Genomic DNA, 21,094 nt, shown 5'->3' with positions numbered 1-21,094 from the left:
TGTAATGTCTTGGTAAAGCTCCTGGAGAGCGAAACGTTGCCACAATAAATGTCACATTAGTTGCACTTGTGTCCTTTTACTTTACATATTGTCGGTAATTCTACCAACTTTATTACAAGGCATAGGAGGCAAACTCATGACGATGTTTCGGTCCGACTTCGACCATTAACTAGCTCTAAATCTAACCAGATATAATCTAACTGGTCCTAACTCATCTTATTTAAATTCATATGTATCCTAATTGATATAACACTAATTTGATCCAACTCTAATATAATCTTATGTAGATTCAACATAATTCAATATAACCTAACATTACCGAAATAAAGGTCTCTTTTTTTGACAAGTTAAGGCGCTCTATCCTGCGCAGGATGAGGGTGGCGTCTTTAGGTGTAGAGTTCTAGTGCTAAGTGGATAATATGTTCACTAACCGTCCCTATACATGTAAGCTCGCTTGCAGTATTAGCTCTTCCTGACCGTGGGTTCAAAACTGATTTTACCTTGCCGGTTGGTCGGATTTTTACCTGGGTGACGCCACTTCAGGTCAGGAAGAGGTCACATCCATGGTCATATGGAGTTGCATCCTACACTGTACACTCCTGACTTCATTTAGTTTGTCAGTGCAGATTTATTTACAAAGTACATAGGTAGTGCAGACTTACCTAAATTAGAAAACTTGATAATACAGAATCACCTCAATCTCACGAAATTAAACTATGTAGTGCAGTCCTTTTACTTTACATATTGTCGGTAATTCTACCAACTTTATTACAGCCTACACCTTCGTTGTTTGGTACTCGTGGTACTGAGCTGCTAGTCCTTACTATAACTAATGTATTATTTTCAACTAATTAAGAAACGTTATCCTCTTGTTTGGGTAATTTGATTATTGACCTTCAACTACCCTCAAATTTAGGGTAATTAATAAAAAGTTTATATGACCTAGTCTAAAATAACCAATATTTTATTCCATAGATCGTTATGAAATGAACTCGTTAGAAAAAGAACGTTGTCGTTTGATTATGGGTTGGCGTGCAGTGTTTATCATAATCTGTTATCAGTGTTCACAGTGTTATAAGAACACAAGGAACACTCTTAGGTCGTCTAGCCCATACGAGGCTGCTCTTGTGTACACCGAATTGTTTATCACTGGTGTATGTATGAGTGGAGGTGTACGTCCACAGTGGTATTACTGGAGATGCACGTCCACAGTGGTATTACTGGAGATGCACGTCCACAGTGGTATTACTGGAGATGCACGTCCACAGTGGTATTAGTTGTGTACGAATGGTATATAATACCGACAAGATGAGATTAAGACACATGTGCAACATCTGGGTATCTTTATTGTAGACGTTTCGCCATCCAGTGGCTTTATCAATACAAATTCTAGGACATAACTTGAAGACAGTAGAACTATGTACAGAAGATGAGGTAATCAGTCCCTCAACCTAGGAGTAGGTGCGAAGAGCACCATAGTCGTATTAGTGGAGGTGTACGTCTACAGTGGTATTACTGGAGATGCACGTCCACAGTGGTATTAGTGGAGGTGCACGTCCACAGTGGTATTAGTGGAGGTGCACGTCCACAGTGGTATTACTGGAGATGCACGTCCACAGTGGTAATAGTGGAGGTGTACGTCTACAGTGGTATTACTGGAGATGCACGTCCACAGTGGTATTAGTGGAGGTGCACGTCCACAGTGGTATTAGTGGAGGTGCACGTCCACAGTGGTATTACTGGAGATGCACGTCCACAGTGGTATTAGTGGAGGTGCACGTCCACAGTGGTATTAGTGGAGGTGTACGTCTACAGTGGTATTACTGGAGATGCACGTCCACAGTGGTATTACTGGAGATGCACGTCCACAGTGGTATTAGTGGAGGTGCACGTCCACAGTGGTATTAGTGGAGGTGTACGTCCACAGTGGTATTACTGGAGATGCACGTCCACAGTGGTAATAGTGGAGGTGTACGTCTACAGTGGTATTACTGGAGATGCACGTCCACAGTGGTATTAGTGGAGGTGCACGTCCACAGTGGTATTAGTGGAGGTGCACGTCCACAGTGGTATTAGTGGAGGTGTACGTCCACAGTGGTATTAGTGGAGGTGCACGTCCACAGTGGTATTAGTGGAGGTGTACGTCTACAGTGGTATTACTGGAGATGCACGTCCACAGTGGTAATAGTGGAGGTGTACGTCTACAGTGGTATTACTGGAGATGCACGTCCACAGTGGTATTAGTGGAGGTTCACGTCCACAGTGGTATTAGTGGAGGTTCACGTCCACTTTGGTATGAGTGGTGGTTCACGTTCCCAGTGGTACACGGATGTTATTTGAGGGCGTGTGTGGCACTGCCATTACTGAGTCCTGGATCAGTGAGTCCCTAGTTCTAGGGATCATCTTATATTGCAGAAAGTCCACTGCTTTCCACACACTTCATCTTAGCACTTATATTAGTGGTGTAATTACTTATTTGTGCCCCCTGGTGTCTCATCTTCAATAATTATTTAATATATTTTTTATATTTTTCCAATGGATATAGAACTTACTACCTCTTATTTTACTGCTGTGTGTGTGTGTGTGTGTGTGTGTGTGTGTGTGTGTGTGTGTGTGTGTGTGTGTGTGTGTGTGTGTGTGTAAGAGTGAGTGTGTTAATGCTGATTATCTGTTAATGATTCAGAGAATCATTGCTTCCGCTGCCCATTATCTGACCAGGGAATAAGAACTGCTAAGACACACGCAGAAGAGTAAAATTAAATGTATAGCGAGTGTAAGTAGAATTTCATGAGATTTCCCTCCCATTTTTACATGTTCACCAGACAAAAAGACCAGCAATCCTGCCCAGGCACAGTGTGTAACAGTTAACAGGATTCCATTTCACACTGATGTGACAGGAGGGTAGTATCACCCTAGATGGGCGATGCTTGCTGTCTGCCGATCTTTGTTGAGTATTTGTTGTGTTACCAGAATATAAATAATATTATAATAGCAATGATTATTAAGTAAAAATATAACAATTTAATAATGGTGTAGGACGGAGTGAAACTCCATCTGGTTTCCGTCCCATGTGTGGCTTAGCTGTGAGTAGTGGCTAACGTTATACGTACTATATGGTAACATATACTTCTTTATCTAGTGTTGAAGCTTTTTATCTGATAGCTCGTAAGATTCACGATAACATAAAGGCTTAACTCCACCCCGATAATTAAAACTAAAACTTAGTGGCTTGTTTTCTGTGGAGTGTAAGCTTTTCCAGTGTTGACTGGGTACATTGTGAGGGCACGTGAGCACTGTCAGACTTGTTGACTCACCACCCGAGCTTTGATGCTTGTGGTCTCAAGTTCGAGGAGCATATCTCCGGTCTTCATGGTTGTAAATCAAGGTTAGATAGTGTGGTAAAGCTCCTCTCTGTGTTTGCTGTTTTTCTTGCGGACTGCATTGGGGCCAGAGGTTAGGCGATTTCCGGTCAGAAAAAGGGGGCGACTTCATAAATGTGATTCTTGGCTGGAGGTGCCGCGTGAGGCGGGAGTCGCGCAGGCTGACTCACTGTGCTGCAGAACATTAACCTCAGCAACGAGTGTCAGTAAGGACCATAAGTGGGACGTGAGGGCAGGAGGCTTCACCCTAACACCACACTATCAACCACTCACGTCTGCTTCTTTCTTTGTTGCATCTTATAACTTAATAGTCGAAGTTAGTACGCAGATATAAATTTTTTGATGTAGTATTGCCTGGATATCGTACCCCAGAAGCGTGGTATTGATGTCGCCAGTGGCGTTCCATCTAATTCAGCTAAGTATACTATATAAGGCAGTGTGTTCATTCACAAGAAGAGTGACACTGCCTTCACAGTAAAATTGTTCCTCTGGATAAAATCTTTATTCTGATGATCTGGCAACTTGAACAACACTTGTCGGTGTTGGTACGAGGGGACAGTGTGCGATGCCTCACCCATTATAAAACACTATCTAATACAATCGTTTCCCTTGGTAACATGTATTTATTCTACACTTTAGGGGGTTAGGTTAGGAGGTTGTGAAGTTTCTTGTTCGCAGTCAATGTAAGAGATTTAGACGAAGGAATAAATAGCGACATAAGTTCGGTGGCGACACACAGATAGGCCGACATATTCAGGGAACTTCAAGTGAATGTGGTTACGTTAATACTGTGATCGGAAAAATGAGATGTAGTTCAAGGGAAAGTCCAAGAAAAAGTAATAGTAACGCGTACAAGCTAAATAATATAGAACTTTATCAGACCGGATGCGATACTGACTTCAGTTGTGGCCAGCAAACATCTGAAGCAAAGACACGAGTACGCAGGTGTCCGCAAGGACTCTTGACTTCCTAGTAAGAGTCTAATTAACAAAGCTCTGTATCGCTAATAAGACCTCGTTTAGATTATACGCTGCACTCATTTTTGGTCTCCATAATAACAAGTGAACACAAACACCTTGAAAACGTACAGAGGCGAATGAAAAGGTTCATCCCTTGCAATAGGATTTTTTTTAAAATCGACAGAGGACTAAACTTAATACACACTCATAATAAACGTAAAATACTGGGGATAGTGAAATATGTATGTGTGTGTATGTATGTATGTATGTATATATATATATATATATATATATATATATATATATATATATATATATATATATATATATTTTATTTTTTTATTATCACACTGGCCGATTCCCACCAAGGCAGGGTGGCCCGAAAAAGAAAAACTTTCACCATCATTCACTCCATCACTGTCTTGCCAGAAGGGTGCTTTACACTACAGTTTTTAAACTGCAACATTAACACCCCTCCTTCAGAGTGCAGGCACTGTACTTCCCATCTCCAGGACTCAAGTCCGGCCTGCCGGTTTCCCTGAACCCCTTCATAAATGTTATTTTGCTCACACTCCAACAGCACGTCAAGTATTAAAAACCATTTGTCTCCATTCACTCATATCAAACACGCTCACGCATGCCTGCTGGAAGTCCAAGCCCCTCGCACACAAAACCTCCTTTACCCCCTCCCTCCAACCTTTCCTAGGCCGACCCCTACCCCGCCTTCCTTCCACTACAGACTGATACACCCTTGAAGTCATTCTGTTTCGCTCCATTCTCTCTACATGTCCGAACCACCTCAACAACCCTTCCTCAGCCCTCTGGACAACAGTTTTGGTAATCCCGCACCTCCTCCTAACTTCCAAACTACGAATTCTCTGCATTATATATTAACAAGTCGGCCGTCTCCCACCGAGGCAGGGTGACCCAAAAAGAAAGAAAATCCCCAAAAAGAAAATACTTTTATCATCATTCAACACTTTCACCTCACTCACACATAATCACTGTTTTTGCAGAGGTGCTCAGAACACAACAGTTTAGAAGCATATACGTATAAAGATACACAACATATCCCTCCAAACTGCTAATATCCCGAACCCCTCCTTTAAAGTGCAGGCATTGTACTTCCCATTTCCAGGACTCAAGTCCGGCTATATAAAAATAACCGGTTTTCCTGAATACCTTCACTAAATATTACCCTGCTCACACTCCAACAGATCGTCAGGTCCCAAATACTCAGGTATACTCAGTAAACTTATTTCTCTATAATATATATATATGTATATATATATATATATATATATATATATATATATATATATATATATATATATATATATATATATATATATATATATATATATATATATATATATATATATATATATATATATATATATATATATATATATATATATATGTTAATGTTGCAGTTTAAAAACTGTAGTGTAAAGCACCCTTCTGGCAAGACAGTGATGGAGTGAATGATGGTGAAAGTTTTTCTTTTTCAGGCCACCCTGCCTTGGTGGGAATCGGCCAGTGTGATAATAAAAAAAAAAAAAAAAATATATATATATATATATATATATATAAATATATATATATATATATAAATATATATATTTATATATATATATATATATATATATATGCGCAATAAGATCACAGTAAACAGATGATTTTTTAATTATGTAAAACAACCACTGTGAAAGAGTAGTGAAATTCCAAGCGCTTTCGTGATTACTCACATTGTCAAGGAACTTGACAATGTGAGTAGTCACGAAAGCGCTTGGAATTTCACTACTCTTTCACAGTGGTTGTTTTACATAATTAAAAAATCATCTGTTTACTGTGATCTTATTGCGCATATATATATATATATATATATATATATATATATATATATATATATATATATATATATATATATATATATATATATATATATATATATATATATATATATATAAAGGTGCAGAAAAGCACCGATTTGACAGTACAGTGTTGGTTGAGTATAAAAACCTGTCAAGTAGTGTCCTTGAAGTTAATACATGATTGAGAATGATTGGATGCGAGTAGAACCTGTCTGATGTGGCTACTGCCTGTGCTTCTGTTCTTTTAGCAAGATTTTACTATTATTCAGTTTTTTTTATTGTTTGAGACGTTAATAGGTGAAGTGTGGGAGTGAATGATAAGATGAAGTGCGTGAGAAAATTATCAGCGCTGAGGGTGACTCGGGTGTGAGACAATAATACTGAAAATGATACAGTTTTAAAAGGTCATTTGTGATGCTTTGACAGTTTTTTTTTTTTATCTAAAACTGTATTAAGTTGCTTCGTTCTTAACTTTTAAGCAGATAAAATTTTATATTCATGACTTTTTTGGGTGAATGGAGGAGGTGGTGACGCTGAGTTTGTCATCTCTCACCCAGGGTCACACGACAGCTGTATGGAGACATAATATAGAACCGCGGAATGATACGTGAGCGGCTGACGCTGCCTTTTACTTCCAGTATATCTGTAGACCCATCTAGCACTGCAAGTGATAATCGTCCAAATTTCAACGTTTCCTATTTACTTTCGGTGACATAGCTAACCATAAAGAAAATGTTTTGTAAATTTACTGAAAATTAAAAAAAAAAATTAGCGTTGGGCATCTCATAAAGTAGGAAAATGAGTGTAAATTGGTATATGATATATGTGACTTCGCTTCCCTTCAGAATGACGTAGTACATACTCGTGTTGAGTGACGAAGCTGTCCTACCTGGAGTCTACCTGGAGGGCATTCCGGGGATCAACGTCCCCGCGGCCCGGTCCACGACCAGGCCTCCCGGTGGATCAGGGCCTGATCAACGAGGTTGTTACTGCTGGCCGCACGTAATCCAACGTACGAACCACAGCCCGGCTGATCCGGCACCGTCTTTAGGTATCTGTCCAGCTCCCTCTTGAAGGCAACCAGGGGTCTTCCCGTAATGCCCCTTATTGCTGGTGGGAGGCTGTTGAACAGTCTTGGGCCCCGGACACTTATTGCTGTGCGATATCAGATGGCATCCATCATCATAAGAAAAAAAAAGCAGCAGTAGGCCTACTGGTTCGTGCTTGGTAGGTCCTGCTCACATCTGCATATTCCCACCTAGGTCTTAATGGTAAATTATACACATTACATCGAGGAAAAAATAATTAAGATTTCGTGTTTTAGGAAATTGAATTGGGTTTATACTTGTAATAACTATAATAATGTGGCATAGAAAGTGGCGTGCCTAAGGGTGGGTGACGAGAGCGTAGAAGCAAGTCTCGGGATTGCAGCTCACATCCTTCCTGTTGCTTCCCAACTCGGGATATTCCTTGTTGTAAGCCTCCGCTATTTCCCCCCTCATCCTAATGGGGAGCATAGTGGGGTCCCATGATGGGAGTAATGGTGGTGGTGGGGTAGCGAATATGTGGGGGTAGTGGTGTTGAGAGTAGTGATGGTGGGGGTAACGATGGTGGGGGTAACGTGTGTGGGTGTAGTGTTGGACGGCCCTGGCAAGGTTAGTTGTGTGGTGCCTCGCAGTCTACTCGCTCCACGCCAACCAACCAACGAACACACTACGATTTTGACTTCTAATGCACATTACACATGTACTCGAGAATTCCTGTCGATTCGTCTTCATACTTTAGTTATCTGCGAAATGACAGGTGCTTAAGAATGCTTTATATAAAGCGTTCAAGTTAATATGTTGTGAGCGTTTGGGCATGGGTGTTGGCGGAGAGGGGATGGTGGCTAGTCTCTGGCCGGGCGGCAGTCTTTTGGCTGCTCTTGGCGTGAGCACTGCGCGCTTATTGCGTCTGCGCCGCACCACCAACACACTCGCATGAGTTTGACTCCTACCATGCTTACTTTCAGTGTTGGGTGTATTTGTATTATATAAGGGAGGATGTGGGAGTAGTGTAGTGAGGATCGTAGTGTTGATGATACTATGTGATACTGCAGCCAGTGCGGCGGCGAGCATGATGCAGCCCATTGTCAACGGATACACAAGTATACAGTCTCCTGTGGACGGTGGTCATGCGGGTGTGGTAAGTCCTCCAACACAGTTATCGCCTCAGCCCCTGAGTCCTCATACTGGTGTGTCCACAGTGACGGCTGTATCGTGTTCAGGGAGCTATAGCAGTGACCGTCATACAGGCTCCACGCGAGTGACACACATGGCCAACGGTGCCCTCATGACACGTACTATGCACATGGCACCTACGTCAGTCCATGTCCGCGGTCACTCCAACCACGGGCGAAGACACGCCACCGTGGGGCCTTATCCATACTCCCACCTACGCGGAAGTCTAGTCAGTGGTGTGTTGGGAGAGGCGACTGGCACCATCAATGGGAGTCTCCTTCAAGCAGGGCAACAACCGGTGAGTCTAACATAGGCACCTATATTGACACAGGTCTTTGTCTTGATCCGCTCAGTGGTGCCATTCGCCCTATGGTGGCCCAGGGCAGTGCAACCATTGTCTTACTCGTCTGACTCTGGGTTTGATCTCAGGATAGTGATCTAGGGCCCCATCTTCTGCAACCTGTCCTCCTAAGACACTGTTTTATAACGTATTCACTTGTGTATATAAATTTCTGAGCCATTTAAACGGTAGTTATATTAGGTTAGGTTAAATTATGTCAAGACAAAAGTTATTAGTCTGACTCTTTTGGGTTATCCTAGGCAATTTACACATATGTTACAATGTATGATAATTTGTGTAACTATTTATGTATACCTTTACCAAAATAAACTTGCTTAGAAACTATACGATGGCTTATTTAGCATTATAAAAGTGAGCTTCCTAAGTTCAAGTACCATTGCTATACTTGAAGACCCATGGAACTCTGCATGCCTTCATTACTGCAAGACATGAGTGTCTGAAACCCTATAGCGTGCAAGAGAGTCATACCTGACCTTTACTAGTGTTGCCTTGCAGGGTTGAGGCTTGTCACCAGCATCCTGTGTCCCTCCTGGCTGCTCCTCCACATCCCTTACATTGCACTCTATCATTTAAACTGTATAAACGCTTCGATTATATTACCTGCAGCACATGCCTTATTTTTAATTTTTTTTTTTCAGATTTTGACAGAGGCGAGTTTATTGGGTAGTGCCACTTATCCACTGAGTAAATATAAGATAGTAATGGGCAGTGCCACTTATGTGATTAAATATAAGACAGTACTGGGCAGTGCCACTTATGTGATTAAATATAAGACAGTACTGGGCAGTGCCACTTATCATGTGAGTAAATATACAACCATAATTACAGTATTGGTCAATGCCAGTTATCCCCTGAGTAAATATAATACCATAAAGACAATACTGAGCAGTGCCACTTATTCTGTGAGTAAATATACTACCATTTAGACAGTATTGGGCAGTGCCATTTATCCTCTGACTGAACATAACACTGTAAAGACTAGTATTGGCCAGTGGCACTCATTCTGCGAGTGAAGCTAGGCGGTGCAGGAAAAAAGTTTAACATATGGTACAAATTACCTCCATTGAAAAGTAGGTACAGTAAGATGTAACTCAATAATAAATGTAAGGGGATCAAGACTTAACATCTTCCCTTCTTGAATAAGGGAAATTACCAACAGGTACTTCCTTATCAGCTGGGATATGGTGCATTCGTTGTTCTGGGTGTAACTAGCACCAACAGTCTAGTAGATCAGGCAAGCAACCTGGAGGCCTGGTCTGGGGCTTGGTCTCTGGGGAGATAACTCCCAGAAACCCTCTTCAGGTAATCCAACTTGAATATGTTATTTAGTTTTTTTTTATAGATACGGCAGTATTCTTATGACTCATGACTCATGAAATCGTAATGACACGATTGCAAACAAACCATACCACGGGTAGGGTTTGAACCCGCGGTCAGTCTCAATCTCAGTAGTAGTAACCAGTTACCAGTGTACCAGTAACCAGTGTACCAGTAGATGACTCACTACCAACCGTCTCTGCCTGAGTCACTGTCTGTATTCATATTGCCGCTGACCACAGCAGTATTTCAAAGACCCCCTCACATATGGGTACTGGGGTTAGTTAGTCTGACGAGAGTGAGCAAGGAGGCAGGTCACGGCTGTTTGGCTCTTCCATACTTACCGTTATAATTATACGTACTTCCAGCCTACGTGAGTATTACTTTACCCTATCCACGTGTTCGAACCCCCACATGATAAATGGTGGCACCGGTGTGAGCGTGGATTTAAGCTTTTTTAAGGGTATTTCAAGACGTTAGAAGACTGTGAGTAGCCGGCGGGTCAAAAGGTGAACCGTAGCTACTCGCTCCCCTCACCACCTCCACCCTCCAGCCTGCAAGCCTGTTGCAGCCGTTTTTCTAGCTTCCTGGCTTAGTTCGTGTGCTAATTGCTTCAATCTCCGAGGGGTTGACCCGGATTTTGCAATTAAGCCAGTCAGTAAGCCAGACTGGAAGTGAACGCTAGTCAGCCTGCCTCAGCCTACCATCCAGCCTGTCTCCTGTCATCCACCTGCTCCTCCGTGTTGTGTGCATCGTTACACGTCTTCCAGTCAGCCATTCTCGTGGGTTAAGCCAGTCAGCCAACCCAGCTTCTAACCCAGCTGAGAGAGAGAAGTAAGCCACGCAAGTTCCTCTGGAAGTTCCTCTGAAGTATTGTTTCATATATCGCTTTGTGCTCCCAGTTGGATGCCAGTTGGATGCTAAGAGTGGTCTTCACCATCCCTGTGGCATAGTGGCTTATCAAGCCACCTCGTGGGTAGTGAGTGGAGTGCACGCCAGAGCGCCAGCGAGAGTCACCACCTCACCCACCGCCCCACACTCCCTTCACTCACCCACCACCAGTCACCCACCTCATCTACCTGTGGTTGTTTGCACCCTTGTACCGGGTCCTAATACTGTTTTGGCTCACATAATTGGTCAAGAGATTGTAGCTGAGCGCCAACGATAAAGCCAATTATGTGAGTTCACCGAGAAAGCGCATTTCTTCACGACGACAGTGTGAGTGTCGGCATCATCACCGCGCAGGACAACCTTCCTCATCACCAGTCATCCCGTCGACTCCTCCAGACTTCTGTGATAATTTTCCGTTTAGAGACATTTTTCTTGCATTTAAAGACATTTGCGTGTGTGAGACATTTATAGTGAATTTCTTGTGTACTCTAAGCCTTGTGTTTTCAGTGTAGACTCAGTGTTTCTTTGACTCATTTTATTTTTGCAATATTTTTCGGTGTTTTCGCTCATCTTATATTTTTTTTATCAGTGTTTTTTTTTATGCTACTCTCTGTCTGTAGTATTATTGTGTAGTGTACCAGTCAGTCACTCCATGTGAAGTGATTCATTTTTTTATCGTGTATTCTTTCAGCATTGTATTCTCCAGTATTTGTCATTGTATTTCATGCAGTGATATTCACCCCAGTATACCAAATTATCCATTTATTTCTATGTGTACCTTTTTTTCGTATGCCAGCAGTGTCTCGTTCCTCTAATTTTTTCGCAGACTTGTGTACCATTATTTTTGCCAGCAAATTTTTGTCGTATCAGTCACAGCAAGATTTTGTTGTAAGAATGTACTAAAATAATGAATACGTGATTAAGTGTTGTGTGCTCCGCCACTTGTAAGTGTTACACTTGCCTCGCCACTTGTAAGTGTTACACTTGCCTCACCACTTGTAAGTGTTACACTTCCCGTTTTGTTTCTCAAAACTCCAGACCGTCACGTTAGCCACTGGGTGCGGGTTCAAACCCCACTCGTGGTATGGTTTAATATCTCCTTTATGCCCGTCTTTCACTTGCAGACTTCAGTCATATCTCCCCGTCATTATCCCCTCAAGGAAGGTTCCGTGACATTGGTGAGGGGGTCTAGATTTAGGGAATTGGATCTGTGCTCCAGTTCCCTGAGTTAATCCTGAATACCTTCCACATCCCCTCCACAGGTGCTGCGTAATCCTACGGGTTTAGAGCTCCCCTTAATAATAATAATCCTCGTCATTCTATGTCTGTGGCCGCTTTCGTCCGGCCTGGGGCCAGCATTTTTTCTTTCATTAGTGTGTAGGTTTGGGACTCTGTCTTCGTGTGAAATTCCTTATATAGTGGATTGATTTTGTCTTTTTTTCTCCGTATGTTCTCTCCAATGCATTTATGTCTATTTCTGTAGTATGGAGATCAGAATTGCACCGCACAATCCAAATAAAGCCTTACTAATGATGTGTGGAGCTTTGAACTCGTGTTGTTTATTTTCCTTGATATAAATACAAGCAATCTGTTAGCCTTGTTACAAGCACTTTGGCACTGCTGTCTTGGCTTCACATTTCTGCTTGCCATAACTCCCAAGTTCTTTTCATATACTGTATGCTCAAGCTCTGTTAGTTCATATATTTGATAGTTATTTTCATTCCCAACGATAGGGACTTTGAACTTTTCCACATTGAACTTCATCTGCCACCTTTCTGACTACAACATTACCATTCTTAAGAGCTTCATTCGTCTGAATTTGTGTCGTTATTGAACTTACTTTTGTCTTTTTTTTATCCCCTCAAAGGTCATTAATGTGGGTTATAAGAGCATAGCAGTGGAGCACTGCAGTAGGCCTCAAGAGCCATCCTAGACAGGTCTAACTCACACTCACCCACACCCACTCACGTATCTTACACTACCTATGTTCATCTGACCTCACCGAACATAGGTGTATTTGCGGCAGGGCGACAGCTGATCAATTCGGACTTCATGGTCTCGTGTGTCACACAGCAGAAGGGAAGTATGCCAGGCATGAGGAGGTCAATGACATCATAAAGAGAAGCCTCGCCACAGCCCGTTGCCCAGCTCAACGAGAACCCCAAGTGCAGAGGTCTGACGGAAGTCAAAAGCGTCCTGATGGAGCCACTATGCTACCTTGGAAGGATGGAAAGCAGATTGCCTGGGACTACACATGTGCCGCCACATTGGCAGACACCTACTTGCCATACTCCATAGTGGAAGGGAGTGGAGCTGCCAGCCACAGGGAGACACAGAAGATCCGCAAATATGAAGACCTTCCCTCTTGCTATAACTTCATCCCAATAGGGTCGGAGACCCTTGGAGCATGGGGCAAGTGTGCTCTAAAGTTCCTAATAGAGCTGGGTGAAAAGCTCATCATAGAAACCAAGGACCACAGGGCGACCAGCTTCCTCTTTCAGAGACTCAGTGTTGCAATCCAGAGAGGAAATGCCTGCAGCATTCTGGGCACGCGGCCCACCGCCGGGGAGCTGGACGAAGTATTCGAGATGTAGCTCTGAGTCACCTATGTTGTTTTACTTTCTATCGTATTTTTGTGAATGTTTTGTCAATGTATTTTGTCTTTAAATAAAATATACATAAAATATAGGGGGTGGTAGGAGAAAATTCTCAAACAGCTTCAGGGAGAACCTTGAGTTTTCCCTGAAGCAAGTTTATTCTTTTCTCTGAGGATGAGGGTCCCTATAACAGTTCTAGAGGTGGTACCTCCCTATATACATATATATATATATATATGTATATATACATATATATATTTATTATATATATATATATATATATATATATATATATATGGTCTCCTGCCTCAAATGGCTCACTAAAAAAAAAGTAAATTTATTATGCATGAACATCCCCTTGTGAATCTCAGTAGTCAGATTTTGCTCATCAATGGGGGCTTCAGATTATATCCACTATTATGGATTCTGATTATATTTTCACTATTGATGTCACATTCATTAGGTGGTATTTTGATGGTAGGGCCCTATCTCATATTTTGTAGATAGGAATCACATTAGTCATTTTCCACTTATTAGGTATGATACCTGTTTTTATGGTGCTGTATTGTAGAGACTAGCTAGTTTCTTAACAAGGTCCATCTTGTACTCTTAGGGATCCCTGAAACAGTTCTGCAGAGCCTGGGACCTTTTTTTGCTTTAATAGATCTACTTGTTTAATAACCGCGTATGGTATGTAGTGACAGTTATATTACATATTTTGCTTACCCAGGTTCACTATAATAATTGCTATGACTGACGCTAATACTCAGGTTAGCTTTAAAAATTGGTTTGACAGATGTAAGTCGGAATGGGCGAATTTAAGACTTGTGTGGCACGGCTCGGTAAACCTACTGCAGTGCTCCTCTATTGATTATTATGTTCTTATTCAAACCTTTGCCATACCCATGTTTTTTTTTTTGGGGGGGGGGGTGTCTGTTCCGTCAGCTTTTACATGTTTTTTGATGCAGCAGATGAGGTTTTCTCAGGCATACAGTGCCAATCCAGTGTAGAGTAATTTAAGCCCCTATATGACAGCCTGCAACCTGCCATATAGGGCTTATATGGCAGCCTGCAGCCTGCCATATAATTTTGAATCTCCCTCTACGACTATTCGTTTAATAGATCTTTAGAAATTTTGTTTCTTATGTCAGTTCCTCCTTTTTTTTCCATTTCCATAATAACCAGATCAGAGAGCAGGTTGTAAGTAACAGACAAAGGATGAAGCCTCCACACGGGTTTAGGGCCTCATGAAATACAGTGTTAAGTGTATCCTCCATCCAGGTCTCAGGAAAACAGCCTCTGCCTTCTCTTACTGTTCCCTGTTGCAATAAGCTCTATCCATATATCTAACCTGTGAGTCACTAACAACAGTAATGTTCTTACATGCACGACTTGACTTCATTGTCCCGTGTATCTCTGTGATGACCAAACTGCAATGAAGGGATTGGTACTCTCTGCAGCTGCTTCAAACTAATTCTGTTTTATTTGTATTTTATGTACCACTTTCCATTCATTTCAGTCCTTTCCTCTGCCCTGTTCCCATGAAGACGAATATGAATCTTCATGTTTTCTTATCTAAAAAGTTCTATCTTTCTCTTGGCTCCATCCAACTCAGTCTTCAAGTGATGGTAAAGTATGTCCTGGCTAAGAGGAGATATCTTTGTTGATCGTCCACGCTGAAGGTTAACACACCACAAACACTGCTGATACAAAGGCTTATTTTCGACGGTATTGAAGAAAATGCGAAATGTTGTCACGACGAGAGTTTATTCTGCACCTGCATTTTTCATTTCTGTCAATGCTCCTGGATAATTGCTACCTTGTCAGCCGCTGCCTGACCTCAAATCCCTGTAGGGTATTTTCACGAGGCGTCATATAACGTCACAGTTTAAGCGTCCAGCATGCTGTCTGTCACTTGTCAGTGATGATGATGATAAATCTCCCAAGTCACAACTACAGTATAGAAAAACTCTTGAAACTCATCAAGGCATATTAAAGGAAATACTACTACTACTAACTACTACTACTATTATTACTAGTGTAGAAATTTAATGATCGGGAAGACGGGAACCCTCTCATCTTTAATTGCCCTCTACTTTACTCACGAAATCGCAATGACAGGATTGCAAACAAACCATACCACGAATGGGGATAGAACCCTCCATCAGAGAGTCTCAAAACTCCAGACCGTCACGTTAGCCACTGGACCAGCTAGCCACAATAAGATTCGTCCAACTAGGTATATTTCTACACCATAGGAAGGTTAGCATAGGCACCACTGTGACCACAAATGCGAGTTTTTACAGACGAATCTCCAGCTAGCGTGGCCGTGACGAACTCGAGCTCACAGTGGTGCCTATGCTAACCTTCCTGTGGTATAGAAATATACCTAGTTGGACGAATCTTATTGTGGCTAGCTGGTCCAGTGGGTAACGCGACGGTCTGAAGTTTTGAGACTGTTCGCGGGTTCTATTCCCGTCCGTGGTATAGTTTGCCCTCTACTTTGTTAGCAACTTTTTTCTCCGGTCTCTTAAGCTTCCCAAAAGAAAACGGGATTGGTCATGTCACCTTTCATGATATCTAACCTTGTAACAATATCCTTTATTCCAGCCCCATGGAAATGCTGAGAGCTCTGAAGCCCCATTCTCTTGTAAGTTGTGGAACGAAAGATGCGAATGAAGGTGTACAAATTGATGACAGGCATAAATAAATAGGATACAAATTACATGCTAAAATATCAATAATTTTTAATTTAGAATGGATATCGGGAAGTAATTGTTTGGGCATAAAGTTGTAGGGCCTGGAAAAAAAACTGTTGTTGCAGTAAATACCATCTATTACGTGGCACCGATTAAGTGGATTGCAAAGTTTGCTCTGTTAATTGATAATTATTCTGAGCCAATGTCTTGAAGGTAATGGCTGAGGTGTCCAGTAAAACACAGTCAGACATCCTCAGTACTTGTAGGTATGCCAGGAGACCCGAGTGATATACTTGGTCAAAGATACAATTAATATATACAGCTAATCTTGGATTCCTCTAGTCTAGTGACTGCTGCCACATAGTGACGTTTAGTGGCTCAGTGCTCTTCCTTACGTAATTTTTACTGATTGTTGTTGTTTCAAAAAAATAATTGTGTAATACTGAATTGTCTCCACTCATGGGAGACTGAGTATTTACACAGTTTTGCATGATATCTACTGAATTTTCATTTTATCAGAGTCTTTTGTAAAGCTTAGAATTATAATACACAAACATACATCATGTGTAGTCAACTCTATAAATTGATCCGAGCCTGACATTTTGTGACCATGTTTTTTGGGCCTGGGTTACTCCAGCCTCCTCCTTAAGTTTTCCACCCATGTTTCTTCATCCTGGTTATTTTTCACAGTACTGTATGATATGGTTTAACTTGAGAGATACCATAACAGTGAGTGCCCTACCTGTTGTCTAACCAGGATGAATAATTATCAGTCAGGCTGTTGATACTATGACAAGTGATCATCAGTATATGCTGACACTCGGTACCCCGTGTACTCTACCACTTGTATTTCACTACCTCGTGTTCCTTGGTACTATCCATTTGTATTTAAGTACCATGTGACTACGTCGTGCATGGTAACTCACCTACGTCTTGACTCTGCTAGTTCATTATAATTGTTTTTATTCTTAATTTAGGTTAAACGCTTCATGTAAACCTCAGTAGCTACAGTTATTTTTACCCACGTGTAATAATAAGCTTATCAGTGAACACTATAAAGTTCTCACTTAAGAACATACGAACGAAGGAACACTGCAGCAGGCCTACTGGCCCATGCGAGGCAGGTCTAAGTCTCCTACCGGCTTAAGCCAATGCACCCAACCTAGTCAGGTCAGGTCACATTGACTTAAGGGAGGAACACGGCAACCGACCTGGTAGCACAAGCTATCAGGTCCAACTCACACCCACCCACATCCACTCATGTATTTATCCAACCTATTTTTAAAGCTACACAACGTTCTGGCCTCTATCACTGTACTTGGGAGTTTGTTCCACTCATCCACAACTCTTATTACCAAACCAGTACTTTCCTATATCCTTCCTGAATCTGAATTTTTCCAACTTAAAATCATTGCTGCGAGTCCTGTCTAGGCTAGATATTTTCAGCACACTATTTACATCCCCTTTATTTATTCCTGTCTTCCATTTATACACCTCAATCATATCCCCCCTAATTCTACGTCTTTCTAGAGAGTGCAGATTCAGGGCCCTTAGTCTATCCTCATAGGGAAGGTTTTTGATACATGGGATCAACTTTGTCATCTTCCTTTGTACATTTTCCAGAGCATTTATATCCATTCTGTAATACGGTGACCAAAACTGCAGAATAATCTAAATGAGGCCTAACCAAGGATGTATAGAGTTGAAGAACAACCTGAGGACTCCTATTATTTATGCTTCTTGATATGAAGCCAAGGAATTTATTAGCTTTATTGCGAACACTTATGCACTGTTGTCTTGGTTTCAGATTACTGCTAACCAGAACTCCTAAATCTTTTTCGCAATCCGTAATATTAAGATCTACATTATTTAGTTTATATGTGGCATGATTATTGTCCTGTCCAACATTTAGAACTTTGCATTTGTCTATATTAAACTGCATCTGCCACTTCTCCGACCACTGCATCACTGTGAGCAATGTAGGAGTGACTTCTATATGTTTATAGCTTATATGTTTGTTTCATTTTAAGGTTATGTTGTAGTTTTATTTGTTAGTGTACTATTTCTGGGATAAGATTTTTTATTTGTTAATTGTTTGACAGGTAAGTGTTGGCGTGAGAGGAGAGTGCAGCTCATGGTTAAGTAAGTACATGCATACTGTCAAAGTGAGGATGTCACACTTATATCTTGACACTTACATTTCTTGCTTGAGCCTAAGACTAAGGCTACTTGTGTGTGTGTGTGTGTGTGTGTGTACTCAGTTGAGGTTGCAGGGGTCGATTCCAAGCTCCTGTGTGTGCGCGCGTGTGTGCGTGTGTGTGTGTGTACTCGCCTACTCACCTATTTGTGGTTGCAGGGGTCGAGTCATAGCTCCTGGCCCCGCCTCTTCACTGATTGCTACTAGGTCCTCTCTCTCCCTGCTCCATGAGCTTTATCATACCTCGCCTTAAAACTATGTATGGTTCCCGCCTCCACTACTTCACTTTCTAGGCTATTCCATGGCTTGACTACTCTATGACTAAAGAAATACTTCCTAACATCCCTTTGATTCATCTGAGTCTTCAACTTCCAATTGTGACCTCTTGTGTCTGTGTCCCATCTCTGGAACATCCTGTCTTTGTCTACCTTGTCTATTCCACGCAGTATTTTGTATGTCGTTATCATGTCTCCCCTGACCCTCCTGGCCTCCAGTGTCGTCAGGCCAATTTCCCTCAACCTTTCTTCGTAGGACAATCCCCGTAGCTCTGGGACTAGTCTTGTTGCAAACCTTTGCACTTTCTCTAATTTCTTGATGTGCTTGACTAGGTGTGGATTCCAAACTGGTGCTGCATACTCCAGTATGGGCCTGACTTAAATGGTATACAGAGTCTTGAACAACTCCGACTCCTTACTGAGGTATCGGAACGCTATCCGTAGGTTTGCCAGGTGCCCGTATGCTGCAGCAGTTATCTGATTGATGTGCGCCTCAGGAGATATGCTCGGTGTTATACTCACCCCCAGATCTTTTTCCTTGAGTGAGGTTTGCAGACTTTGGCCATCTAAACTATATTGTGTCTGCGGTCTTCTTTGTCCTTCCCCAGTCTTCATGACTTTGCATTTGGCTGGGTTAAACTCAAGGAGCCAGTTGCTGGACCAGGCTTGTAGCCTGTCCAGGTCTCTTTGTAGTCCTGCCTGATCCTCATCCGATTTGATTCTTCTCATTAACTTCACATCGTCCGCAAACAAGGACACTTCTGAGTCTATCCCTTCCGTTATGTCATTCACATATACCAAGAACAGCACAGGTCCAAGGACTGACCCCTGTGGAACCCCGCTTGTCACAGACGCCCACTTTGACACCTCGTCACGTACCATGACTCGTTGCCTCCCTGTAAGGTATTCTCTTATCCATTGCAGTGCCTTTCCTGTTATGTGTGTCTGATCCTCTAGCTTTTGCAGTAACCTCTTGTGAGGAACTGTGTCGAAGGCCTTCTTGCAGTCCAAAAAAATGCAGTCGATCCACCCCTCTCTCTCTTGTCTTCTGTCACCTTGTCATAAAACTCTAATAGGTTTGTGACACGGGATTTTCCCTCCCTGAAACCATGCTGGTTGTCAGTTATACACTTGTTTCTTTCCAGGTGCTCCACCACTCTCCTCCTGATGATCTTCTCCATGACCTTGCATACTATACACGTTAGTGATACAGGTCTGTAGTTTAGTGCCTCATGTCTGTCTCCCTTTTTAAAAATTGGGACTACATTTGCCATCTTCCATACCTCGGGGAGTTGCCCAGTTTCAAATGATGTGTTGAAGATCTTTGTCAATGGTACACACAATGTCTCTGCTCCCTCTTTAAGGACCAACGGAGAGATGTCTGGTCCCACCGCCTTTGAGGTGTCAAGTTCGCATAGCAGCTTCTTCACCTCCTCCTTGGTTATTTGTACCTCATCCAGCACTTGCTGGTGCAATCCCCTGCTCTGATTTCCTGGAGTCCTACTGGTTTCCACTGTAAATACTTCTTTAAATCTTGTGTTGAGCTCCTGACATACCTCCCAGTCGTTTCTTGTGAATTCCCCATCACCCTTCCTCAGTCTGATTACCTGGTCCTTGACTGTTGTTTTCCTCCTGATGTGGCTGTACAACAGCTTCGGGTCAGTCTTGACTTTCGTTGCTATGTCATTTTCATATTGGCGCTGAGCCTCCCTTCTTATCTGTGCATATTCGTTTCTGGCTCTTCGGCTAATCTCTTTATTTTCCTGAGTTCTCTGTCTTCTGTACCTTTTCCATTCTCTAGTACACCTAGTTTTTGCCTCCCTACACCTTTGGGTGAACCAAGGACTCGTTCTGTTCTTCCCATTATTTCTGTTTCCCTTGGGAACAAATCTCTCCTCTGCCTCCTTGCATTTTGTTGCCACATAGTCCACCATTTCTTGTACTGGTTTTCCTGTCAGTTCCCTCTCCCACTGAATGTCTTGAAGGAAGTTCCTCAAGCCTGAGTAGTTCCCCCTTTTGTAGTTTGGTTTTTCCCACCCTATTCCTGCTGCTCTCTCCACTTGGAGCTCAACTATGTAGTCGAAGCACAGAACCACATGATCACTAGCTCCCAGGGGCCTTTCATACATAATATCCTCGATGTCAGAACTACTCAAGGTGAATACAAGGTCCAGTCTTGCTGGTTCATCCTCTCCTCTCTCTCTGGTAGTGTCTCTAACATGTTGATGCATGAGGTTTTCCAGTACCACACCCATCATCTTGGCTCTCCATGTTTCGGGACCCCCATGGGGCTCCAGGTTTTCCCAGTTAATCTTGTGATTGAAA

At 42.2% G+C, this 21,094-nt stretch overlaps 1 protein-coding gene across 14 annotated transcripts in view; it reads left to right on the top strand.

Annotated features, from left to right (window-relative positions):
• Positions 1-21,094, top strand: part of LOC128696411 (transcription factor daughterless) — a 717,926-nt gene that overhangs the window by 501,602 nt on the left and 195,230 nt on the right. For 4 of the 14 annotated variants that reach the window (XM_070092277.1, XM_070092279.1, XM_070092275.1 and 1 more), the window contains exon 1: positions 7,885-8,730. The exons of 1 other annotated variant lie outside the window; for it this stretch is intronic. In XM_070092277.1, coding sequence (XP_069948378.1) covers positions 8,290-8,730 — 441 coding nt within the window. In that variant the 5' untranslated portion in view covers positions 7,885-8,289. Of the gene's footprint in view, positions 1-7,882; positions 8,731-21,094 lie in introns of those variants that run through there. 9 more of the 14 variants (XM_070092284.1, XM_070092283.1, XM_070092281.1 and 6 more) reach the window with 5 other exon arrangements.

Source organism: Cherax quadricarinatus, chromosome 39, assembly GCF_038502225.1.
Source record: "Cherax quadricarinatus isolate ZL_2023a chromosome 39, ASM3850222v1, whole genome shotgun sequence".
Lineage (NCBI taxonomy): Eukaryota > Metazoa > Arthropoda > Malacostraca > Decapoda > Parastacidae > Cherax > Cherax quadricarinatus.
Note: the sequence above shows the minus strand (reverse complement) of the source record. Positions and strands in the feature narration are given on the sequence as shown.